Here is an 11,623-nt window from a genome sequence, read left to right as displayed (position 1 = left end):
TTCGATTTAAATTTTTCGTCTTGCTGAAATTTTTGCTTCTTTGCTTTAATTATAGTAAAGTTCGCCGGAATCGATAAATTGAACCTAGTTTATTTCAAGAAATATCTTTAAACAAAAGCAAACTTGAAAATTCAGTTTTGGCAACTTCTCGGTATGCATCAATTGGTATCAGAGCCAGGTTCTTTTCGTAGGAGCGTTTGTTTTGATCTAAACAACTTTTTCTTGGTATTCAACTTTGGGCCAAAATATTTTTTTAAAAAAAAAGAGCATCACTTTTTGATCAACTTGTAAGCATTTGGTAATGGTAGACAATCGTGAAAATCTTCGTGATTGGAGAGAAGCATATGAGAAACAACAAGATTCCATGAAAAGCATGCATATCTTCTACAGATGTCATAAAATAAACATTTAATATGTTATGATATCTAATGTTTGGCAGAAGTTAAGAGATAATAGACATTGACATAAATTTCGTGTAGCATTAAGATTCCATGCTTTCTTTTTCAGCTTCCAAAATTTACCAATTTTTCTGAAATTTTCAAACATTTCCTTCTTGTCTTTTGTTTTCCACCCTTCCTCATTCTTTCCTTGCAATAATAGTTATTTCTCTAAATAAATCTCTGAAGTAGAAAGCACGCTTCTCGACACAAGAATGAGGAACACAAAAGCATGCAGCATGCTTCATGTTCTCCATTATTTTGTCAGCTTATAGCCTTAGATTCCCAGATTGATTGAGCTGTGTATTACTTTGTCAAATTTCTTTTTTAGGAACTAAAGAATCCCACATTGATTGAAGTTCTTGTATTGCTTCAATCATAAGATCAATGTGCCCATTTGTTATGCTGTATATTATAATTCACGCTTGCTGGTACGCCTGGTTTGGCTTTATACAATGTTTGACTTACAACTATTTTCTCTTTACCCTTTGATGGGTTTCTATAGGAAATTACCTGCGACTTTAGAAAAATAGGCCTTTGCCCTAGCTGGAATATTTTTGCTTGTTTCAATATATGAAACTGTACGGTTTAAGTTAATAAATATTTGAATTGTGCTGGAGTACTTGTAAAATTATCACTGTGTACTTGCTTCCAGCCTTTGTAGTCCTTGAATGCTTGGGTTTTTAGTTGGGGTAGGTGGAATAGCTATAGATCCAACGACTGAAAAATTAGTAGTATGTGATTAGTAGTACTTCTAAGAGTATTCTAGCTCAACTCTGAATATTTCAACTATAACCTCTAACCGGAAGTTCACATTCCTATAAAAGTAGCTGCTTAACTTGGTGAGTTTACGAAGGTTTGTACTATAAAATGCTTTCTTATCTTGATGTAAGGAATCTTTTTTTTGTTTTTGTTTTTGTTTTTTTTTTTTAAGAGATAGGTAGCATGCTACACACTTTGTTTATTTCATTTAGAAATAAACTTAGCTGTAAATGTGAATCAACTAAGATTCGAACTTGGGATCTTGGATACCAACCACTAAGTCCTTTGCCACTTGCTCTAGGACGGTCGGTTGATGTAAGGAATCTTAATAGCACTCTGTAGAGTCATCATCTGTCCAGATGTTGCTGCAGTCCAGGTAGAAGATTACTCACACAAAGCACTATCTTATGAAGAAAGATTCTTGTTGACTCATAAGGACATGATTTAATTATTGGATTTCTAGTTGGTCAACAATTAACACATGGGTTGGGTAAACTCGAGTTGCGATGATAGACTTTCTATTATTTTTTCACCCCCCAGGAAAGGCGATTGATTAGACCATTTCATACCTAGACATAGAGAAGAATCTAATACCGGCTTTTCTTAATCATTGTATCTAAGGATGTTCCATGTCTCAGCAATACAATTACATAGAATGTAAGTTAATTGCCAAGGCTTTAGGTGTTTTACTCTAGTAAAGTATTAGTGGGCAATTTCAGTCCCAAGCTGAGGGTGGTTGTTGATTTAAATACCAGTGACCCATGAGTTAATTCCTGTGAAAGCAATTTGATCCATTCTGCTATCTTTTTTAAGTGTACGGAGATGTTAAGAGCAGGCTTTAGGGAAAGCGACGCCTATATCTATATCGGGTAAAGTTGCTTGATCATGGTTGTTTTATATATTTGTTGAATATGAAATATAAAACTATTTTATCTACTATCTTAAGCTTTAGAATATGAAATATAATATCATAACAGGAGGTTCTAACTTCCAATTTCATCTAGCTTCTTATTCAGTTGATCTTCTTCCAATTTTATTATAGTTCTTGTCTTGGGCCTACTAAGAAGTCTCCATCTTTTTCCAGCTTGCTTTCAGAGTAATAGATTGGTTAACAATATTGAATTACAATATCAATCCAATTAATTTCCTTAAATCTATAGAATTCTTGAACATGGTGGTGCACCAGGTGGCTGTAGGATTACTCTATTCTCTTTCCATGTACTGTGTTGTCGAGTTTGCAGTATGATTAACTTTACTCCGAGACACCTTTTTTTAAGATTTCATTTCCTAGCAATATAAGTTGTGCTGCCAAAAGGCAAGACAATCGAGCTTGTCGCCGTGGCGAGAAGACTAGAACCGGCCTCATGGTGCCGGCTGCGCATTCTGTGGCAGCCATTGGCTCGACGGTTGTCATGCGACAAGGTGATAAAGCTTTCTCTTTTATGTCCCTTGTTTACATTCTTTTATTAGCATGTGCTTAAAAATACTAGTCTTTTTGTGTTATTATAACGATAAATCCAGGAATCAAAAATGTCGAGGTCATAATTTTGACTATCCTCTCTATAGATTCAATGATTTATTTGCTGATGTGGTTGTTTTTTTTCCCCCAACCTGTCTCTTTCTAAGTGTTTTCTATTTGTGTTCCAATACCAGATTGATATATTTTGTTTTTCTCATGACGAAACTAGCGAATTAGTGTATGTAATGCTATTTTTTTTTTTCTTTTTTTGGGTCCGTTATTTTATTTAACCATGGTTCTTGCAACTGGATAGTATTAATTTTTTTTTTTTTTTTTAAAAGATGACTCTGTCGTTTTACGGCCGAAGACTTGTACATGGTCATGTGATAGTTTGATCGACCGAATTTGGGCACGTCCAGCGACTTGCAATTGTTTGAGCTTAGTCTAATTGACCTAGCATATTTAGGTAACAATTATCTAGGGATATACAAGCCCATGCATTCCCACCTATGTGAATGTTAGGCACTATCCCGTATGCAAAAAGTTTTGCACGTGTGATAAATCGACTATTTGTGATGATGATTTTATCGTTTACCACATGTGATGATTCTACCACGTTGATTATTTTATTATTTTTTTGTGACAGGATATGTCGGAGTCCTTCATATTTGTACATGACTAGGTATTTTGATAGTTTCGCACAAACTGTTTAGATGGTCGTAAACGTGTCTCTATTAATGCATGCGTCTAAACGTGCTTAGTTCAATTAGTCGCTGTATTTTATTCCCTTTTAAGTGTTTAAAATCTTGCGGTGTATTCGGTAGCTATAGGATGAGTTACGTGGTCCACAAACCTTTTGCGGTCCAATCATTTGACTCCACTTGTCTGCAGACCATTATTAAGAATATCAGAATAATGGTAAAAGAAAATAATAAAAAAAATGGTGGAATAAATTTATTAACAGTAGAAATTTTTTTTGTCTTTAGAAGATAAAAATATAGTAAAAACAGGTAATAATAATAATAATAATTTAAATAGAAGATTCGTGGTAATTCAGCTGTGGCTTCGACGAAATGTATCCTAGGCCACCGTCCTAGGTTAACGGTGTCAAGTAGTTGTATAATTATTATTATTATTATTATTGTTATCTTCGGAGGTACCACCGCCCTAGGTTAACGGTGCCAAGTAGTTGTATAATTATTATTATTATTGTTATCTTTGGAGGTAGAAGCGTTTAATAAAAAAAAAATTAAAGAAAAATCAAAGGTTGAAGCATTCGTTGACAAACGTACGGCCGTAGACACCGCGGCAAGGTATCCGCAGCCGCTAGATTGCACTATCCTCGTAGGACACGTGTCACGCGCCGGCGCCGCGTGGGCTGCGTTGGGACCCTTTCCTCGCGGCGCATTGTAACGACTCGCCGCTACCGTGCGCCCCATCCCCCTCCCAGAGGAAAAAAAAAAAAAAATTTTAGAATGCATCCAATATATGGTTGATGCAGCGTCTTTTAATTAACAGATTTATTTTAAAAAAATTAATATATATTTTATAATAATTAATAAAAAAATATTTTTATTATATTTTTTTGAAATAGAAAAATATGATTGACTTATTATTTGATTATGTGGTTTTTTAGTAGCAAAGAGCTCAAACTTGGCCGCCAAGGTATTCTCTTGTTTCCTGCTGCTTTCCTTCCCCACACCCACCCACTGAATTTACCAAAATGTCCTCACACATTTATAGTTTTGTCGACGGTGTCCTCTTCTTTCTTGATCCACAAGTTCCCGTCTCTTTTGTTCTGTTCCCTTTAATTAATTAATTAATTAATTAATTAGTTAATTGAATCTCGTCGTTAGTTGTTCCAGATGATAAAGGTTGGCCGATCTTTTCCAGCTCACTATTTCCTTTTAATTAGGCACGTTGCACAGGAGTATGCTAGGAATAATAATAATCAAGCATGTTGAGGCACAACATCCACCTTCCATTTTGAGTCTTATGACATCTAAATCATAGTTGGTTTAGATTCAACACGTCCTGTGCGTTGTGTGGGATGGAAGAGGAAACAGTGGACCACCTATTCGCTCGGTGCGTGTTTTTCAGATTTCTTATGGTCATGGCATTGGAGAATGTACAGATAAGGGAATTGGGTGATGAAGTGACTATCGTTTGGGATAGATGGATAAGTAGAAGGGACTCGCCATACCCACTTTCGGGACCAATCGGTTTAATAGCTTGTTTGTGGATATCTAGGAAGCTAGGAACGGTACGATCTTCAGATCGGTCAATCCAGACTCATTGCTGTGTATGCATAAGATTAAACTGTTGACGGACCAATTGAAGTATTATCTGTCATTAAATTTGCACCACTGTAATCGCTAGGATTCTTTCTTTTTTTATTTTTTTTTATTTTTTTATTTTTTTTATTTTTAACTCTTTCGAGGTCCGTGTTGCCTCACCTCTATAGCTTAATTCACTTTTTCAATGAATGAAGCAGGTAGCGTGTTACCTATTCCTCAAAAAAAAAAAAAAAACAAATCCAAATTATGTGAAACGAAGAGGGCTTTGTTAGTGTTGAAGTTGTTAATACCATCATTATTAATAGATTAATAATGTATTAATAGACCGATACCAACTTTTATAAACTCCCTAAAGAGTTTCTAGAGTTAGTGACGTTTCCATTGATAGAAACTGTGGGGTCTTGCCATAAATTTCATCTCAATTTTGAATTATACGGATCCTTAAGTTGCTCCGTCCATTTATTAATATCCCTTTAGAAGCATAGAATTAATTATCAACAATTTGCACTGTAAAAATCCGTGCACACTTTGAGTTATATCATTAATAAAAGAACTTGCTCAGCATACGTAGAGCTCTCTATTATTATTTTAGAGGAGCTATTATTGAAGCTTTTGTTTTTAAAGCTCACATTCATGTTCAATTTTTATTTTCTATGAATCTTTAACATTTTTATTTACCAAAAAAGTTACTGGTGGAGCAATATTAAATAGATATAAGGTTCTTATTAGAGGCTTAGACTACTTTCCAAGCAACAATCATTTTCCGAAGAAACTCATCATGTATATGTTTCCACATTCTCTTTGTCTGAGCAAACACTATTTAGTTAGTTAAAATTGCACCTAATTCTCATTTAATTAAAGTAAAGAAGCAGTTGTGTGACAGCGATGATTAACTACTCTTATGATTTGTCCTAAAATTAGCAAATGAAGTCACACAGTGTCTCCCCAAGCTAAGTAATTAGAGCCCTTTAAGCTAAATTAAATCAAAATTTTGGCCCAATTAAGGCATAAATTTTCCAGCTAATCCAACCGCTATTAACAGTTCTTACCAACCGCAGATTGTCCAAACGTACGGCTGTGAGATTGTTTAATTTTTAACGTCCACGGTTACCTCTCTCCGTCATCAAATTAGAAAATACATGATATTTTTTACTTCTCAAATATTTCTGCTATAATTTTTATTAAAATTTTATAATAATAATAATTTAATTTGCTTAATTAAATATTAACATATTGTTGATATATAATATTATCACATTATTAATTAGAATGATACTATATTATTTTCACATTATTCGTACTTTAATATTTAGTCAACTAAATTAATTATTAAAATTTTTTAAAAATTAAGTTATGAAATATAATAAATTAAAATTTTTAGGCAAGTGTTTCGGCCTCCCCGGTGGACCAAAAGTATTATTTAGCCAGTTATTTCTCGGTTTCCCGCCCAATAAACAGTATCTTCTTCGCACGTACATCATGAACCCGGTCTATAGAGGCGGCATAGACCGAAAAAATTAAATATAAAAGACTTAAAATTAAAAGTAACTTGTTATGTGATTTATAACATTTAAAAATAGTTAGATTCAGAAAAATGGAGCTAATAATTGCAAAATCAGCTTACAAATACGTGTGCTAAATTAAGAGGATCATGGGATCCAAAGGTCCTACACTATTTAAAAAAATTATACTTATTTTATAATAAAGAGTTATTTTTAGCTCTATTAATTTTTCACAATTACATATTGAAGTAATAGGTTTTTAAAAATTAGTATCTTTTACATGTAACTATATTTAATATATTTTAGGGAAAACTTCAAAAACCCCCCTTGTGGTTTCAATTTTTTTCACTTTAATACCTTGTGGTTTAAAATGTATCAAGTTAGTACCCCGTGGTTTCTCACTTTATCACTTAAGTACCATGTGGTTTAAAGTGTATCAAGTTAGTACCCTGTGGTTTTGCACTTTATCACTTTAGTATCCTGTGGTTTTAATTTTGTATCAAGTTAGTACCCTATAGTTTTTTAAATCACAAGGTACTAAAGTGATAAAGTGTGAAACCACAGGGTACTAAAGTGATAAAGTGCAAAACCACAGGATACTAGCTTGATACATTTTAAACCACAGGGTACTAAAGTGATAAAGTGAGAAACCACAGGGTACTAACTTGATACACTTCAAACCACAGGGTACTAAAATGAAAAAGTGTGAAACTACAGGGGGGGTTTTTGAAGTTTTCCCTATATTTTATATACACACACCTTTATTAGATTTTAGTGCCTCCAATTTTGATACGGAAAACTTAGGTCTATACACCGGGTCCACGAAATTTATTTCATTGTCACCTCCGAGGACCACGTTACACGTATTAGTGGGATTTCGGAAAATGAGAGGGGTATTATCGTCATTTAATTGTCATAACAATGGTTTTTATTTTAATTTATTTATTTATTTATTTTTTATATATAGAGATGCCGCTCCTTCCCGTTGCTTTCGCCTCTCTCTCCACCATTTCTTTGGGGCCATCGCTTCCTCTTCCTTCGCCTCTCCGCTTCGGATCTCGGAATCTTTCACCAAATCCCGGCCCGGTTCGTAGCCAAAATTTGGGTTAGGGTTCCCGAAACCCTAATCACCCCAATGCAATTTCCCCATACAAATTGCGTATAGGGCGTTCAATTGTGGTTTCTGTAGGCAAATTTGCCTTCAATTTGGATCAAAAGAGGCGAAATTAGGGTTTAGGGATCGGGTCTCATGCTCCTGAGCAAGGGACTCGGGGTGCGGCTCGGGGAAGCGCTTTCGCCCCCCGCGATCCTGCTGCGGCCGCCGGTGAAGATGGCATCGTGGGGATTGGATTCGCGGGGCGGCGCGGCGGCCGCGGCGGGGATCGCGGTGGCGCGGGGCGGAGGGGAGGGGCGGGGGGAGCTCGTGGGGGGGTTCAGCCACGAGAGCGAGCACGACCTCGCGATGATGGTGAGGGACTTCGTAGAGAACGGGAGCAGCGGCGCTGATTCGCGCTACAGCAGCGACAGCGATTCTGGGTTCTCCGATCTCGGGCACCTCGCCGAGAAGATTCTGGTATGGTTTCGCTCACTTTTGATCAGTTTCTTGTTGTCCTTAGCTTTACCAACTCATGGTTTCTTGTGTTGATTCTCTCTTCTTCTTCTTCTTTTTTTTAACCTTGTTTTAAGGGCCTTTTGTTGTGATTAGCAGTTTGTATTATGAATTGTGATTGGTTTTCTTGTCATTAATGATATGGAGTTGCATAATCTATTAAGCACTAGGCCAATTCAGGAGTTTTTTTTTTAAAAAAAAACCAAGAAAAAGGAGAAAATGGGCTTTAACTTGAAGATTGAAGCTTGCCATGAAAGATTATTTGTATGCAGCTTGTATCTTTTGGTATATGATAGTAAGAGGAATAGGTTGCATTTTTAAACTTGTTAGGTCAGAGGAACATGATTGTTATACCCACTAACCCACCCCCGTTTTAATTTGATTTTTTTTTTTTTTTTTGGACTTCTTTGTGGGCCTGTTTATAAGCGTTGTTTTTCTAATGAGTCTATTGCATGTTAAAGAGATGGGTTACCTAAAAACTGGAGATTTAAACTGTCTCTGTTAATTCTTTTTAAATGTAGAAAAGCAGGAAATCGTATTGAGATTCCTTATTTTGTCTAATTCTTTAATTCTTTAATTTTTCTAATACTTTGATTAGGAGAATTTTGGTGTACTCCATTGCCGAGTGTGATACAAGCCCTTTTTTTTTATTTCTATAATAGAAAGCTGACCTTTTTTTGGGTAAGTTCAGGATTTACTGTTAAGTGAGTGCAAAATTGCATATATTATACCCTCCTTAATTTGAAGCCAAAATTCTCCTATTCATATCTCTTGGCTTGCGGTTAATGCCTTTGGGAAAGGTGTTTATTGGGCAGAGAAAAGTTAAATTGTTCATGATGGATAATTATGCACCCTGAGACATCTCAGGTGTTACTAAATTTCTGTCGGATATTGAGGAGCGTTTTCCTTCATAATTTGCCATATCTCTCCATTCATTGTACAAGGGAGAGTGTTCGAAGATGTTTGATTGCCCTTAACAATTGATTGTTGATTTACAATGATTTTGAGGTTCTAAGTCTCTAATGTCTAAAAAATCACCAATGAGCTTAGGTTTTGTTATTAGCACGAAAGACTTACAGATTATTCACTTCACTGGCTTTTCGAGTATGTTAAAAGTCCTCCTTTTGATCTAGGAGTAGATCATATTTGATGTTTCAGCTGATTGCATTTGCAAGATTTCTCCCTTTGAATCAACTTTGTTTTATGAATTTAGTTGCTTTTGCTGTGTTACAGTTCTATAAACGAGCCGTGGATCAACATGAGAGCGATATGCTTTTTGTTGTGCATTCACTCTTGCTCTCTATCAAGGAGTCGGATCTTTGTACAGTTAAAAACGGGCAATGCAATGCCAGCTGTATTCGACACTCACTAGTAAAGCTCCTGAGACATTCTGGTTATGACGCAGCCGTGTGCTCATCCAGATGGCAGGGATTGGACAAAGTCCCTGGAGGTAATTTCTGACTTGCACTTGCTTATTGATGATACATTCAGCTGATTAGACTTGCTAAATATGTACGTTCCTTATATGAACAAAGCTCATTTGGAAATGGGTAACTGCACTTCAGGAAATTTTGATTTTTCTGTAAAACGTGATCTCAAATTTGATTTAACTACCTTGCCATCAGAACTTAGCGATTTCTTTTTAAACTCTTTTTAACTGAATATTCTGTAACTAATGGAATATTCCATTACTTGATGGACTTCTCTATAACTTGTTATATCGAAACCGTGAAGACATGAAGTTCTAATAGAACTCGGCAGAATTTTTTGAAATTGAAAGTAACTAAATGTTAGAATCAAAACTTTCAAAGGTTAGATACCCTTTCCAAATTATGCCAAATTTTGGATACGGATAGTGAGCTTTAAATTAGATTTTGATGTTAAATTCGTTCCTCTCTTCTGAAAGTTCTCAAATCTATCTTTAGGTGATCATGAATATATTGATCTTCTTATGACGGGCAACACTGGGATGTATGAGCGTCTGATCATTGAGATTGATTTTAGAAGCCACTTTGAAATAGCAAGGGCAGTTGAATCGTATGATGCTATCTTGAATTCTCTCCCGGCTGTATTTGTTGGCACTTTACCTAGACTGAAACAATTCTTGCAAATCATGGTTGAAGCTGCAAAATGGTCTCTCAAGCAGAATTCGATGCCTCTCCCTCCATGGAGATCCTTGTCTTATTTACAAGCAAAGTGGCACTCAAAGTACGAAAGGAAGGTCGCTTCCACCGATCTAGAGTTTCCCAGAAGCTTCTCCGACCACAAGCAGTGCAGTGGGCATCTGACGTGGCTGCAATCCTGTTTGAGGTCGGAAATTGAAACTGAGCGGCTGCTAAATCCCATTATCACAGAAAAGAAACGCAGGGCAAAGTTTGAGAGGGGGCGGATCTCCCCCCTCAGTAGCTAATAGAGGTGTAAAAATAATTGCAGAGAGGTGAATTCTTTTTGTTCTTTCCAATAAGACGAAACCTCAATTGGTGATAAAGCTGATGGGGGGTTTTCACGGCCAACGATAGAGAGAATAAAATGCCAATTTTTTTTCGAAGGCTACGGATATTTAAAGTTTCGGTTTTCTCCAATTAACTTTTTCTCTCGGCCAGCAGGAAGGGAACACCGAATAAAGGGTGCTTGCGGTGAACCTGCTGCATAGTATGTTGTGCAGAACACTTTGTTCCATTCGTTTTCTGGAGTGTTTTTTTTTTTTTTCTTTTCTTTTCTTCGTTTTATTCATACAGAAATTCTTTGGATTTCTTTATAAAAGAGTTGCTTGTTGTTTTGTCCCACAAGTATTCACATTTTGTTGTCGAAGACACGTTTGGATACTATAATCGTTTCTTATAAAAGATGAGAGCTAAAGTTTGCTGTAAGAGTTTTCATATTTGCTTTGCCCTGCAGATTCATCTGTCTATTCTGTTTAATAACCATGAAATTGTTCTTTGCCCTGCAAATTCATCTTAAGAGGCGTTTGGTTCGCGTTATGTGTGACTCCTAAGTAATGAAGGATTAAGGAGAATCATCATATATATAATAATTAGATTAATCAAGGAAAATTTTATAATTCCAGTGTTATGGATTCTTAGTCATGTACTCATGTTTCTTATGATTTTTGGGTAAGATATCTTGTTTTCCATTTGTCACATTTCTTATGATGTTTTGTTACGGTTAAAATATTCAATTTGAGAATGTTGACTCTCTCATCTTGTTTTGTGCAATAATTTCTAGTGAGATAATTAAAGTGATTTATTTTTTACGTGTTCTTTTTAATCTTAACTTTTGATTTTTTTTTCCCCTTCTATCAGGTAGTAACTTATTTGCTTCATTCTAGAAATATGTAAAATAATTCGGCTTTGAATTTAAAATTTTGAATACTAATTATTAAGTTAATTAGTCAATTATGTTAGGCAGGATCAGTTATTTCCTACTATTGTGGACAAGAAAATGATCAACTTCATACATACAAATAGATTATCGACACTTCCTAGGGGGAGAGGAAAGACATGGAAGAGTCCAACTTTTTTACTATTTTTAACTTTTGACCCAGCTCGTTGTAGCAT

General features: G+C 35.5%; 1 protein-coding gene across 1 annotated transcript; it reads left to right on the top strand.

The window, feature by feature from the left end:
• LOC109709490 lies at positions 7,435–10,936 on the top strand. The gene is made up of 3 exons (XM_020231748.1): positions 7,435–8,030; positions 9,300–9,516; positions 9,992–10,936. The coding sequence occupies exons 1-3, from the start codon at positions 7,707–7,709 to the stop codon at positions 10,474–10,476; spliced, it is 1,026 nt and encodes a 341-aa protein (XP_020087337.1). The 5' UTR covers positions 7,435–7,706; the 3' UTR covers positions 10,477–10,936.

This window comes from Ananas comosus, linkage group 4 (assembly GCF_001540865.1).
Source record: "Ananas comosus cultivar F153 linkage group 4, ASM154086v1, whole genome shotgun sequence".
NCBI classification, from domain to species: Eukaryota; Viridiplantae; Streptophyta; class Magnoliopsida; order Poales; family Bromeliaceae; genus Ananas; species Ananas comosus.
Note: the sequence above shows the minus strand (reverse complement) of the source record. Positions and strands in the feature narration are given on the sequence as shown.

Excerpts from the sequence above, each read along its gene's own strand:
- LOC109709490 (XM_020231748.1), top strand. The coding sequence starts at position 7,707 with ATGCTCCTGAGCAAGGGACTCGGGGTGCGGCTCGGGGAAGCGCTTTCG. Across the intron at positions 8,031-9,299 it reads ACCTCGCCGAGAAGATTCTG|TTCTATAAACGAGCCGTGGA; the intron begins GTATGGTTTCGC and ends GCTGTGTTACAG. Across the intron at positions 9,517-9,991 it reads ATTGGACAAAGTCCCTGGAG|GTGATCATGAATATATTGAT; the intron begins GTAATTTCTGAC and ends ATCTATCTTTAG.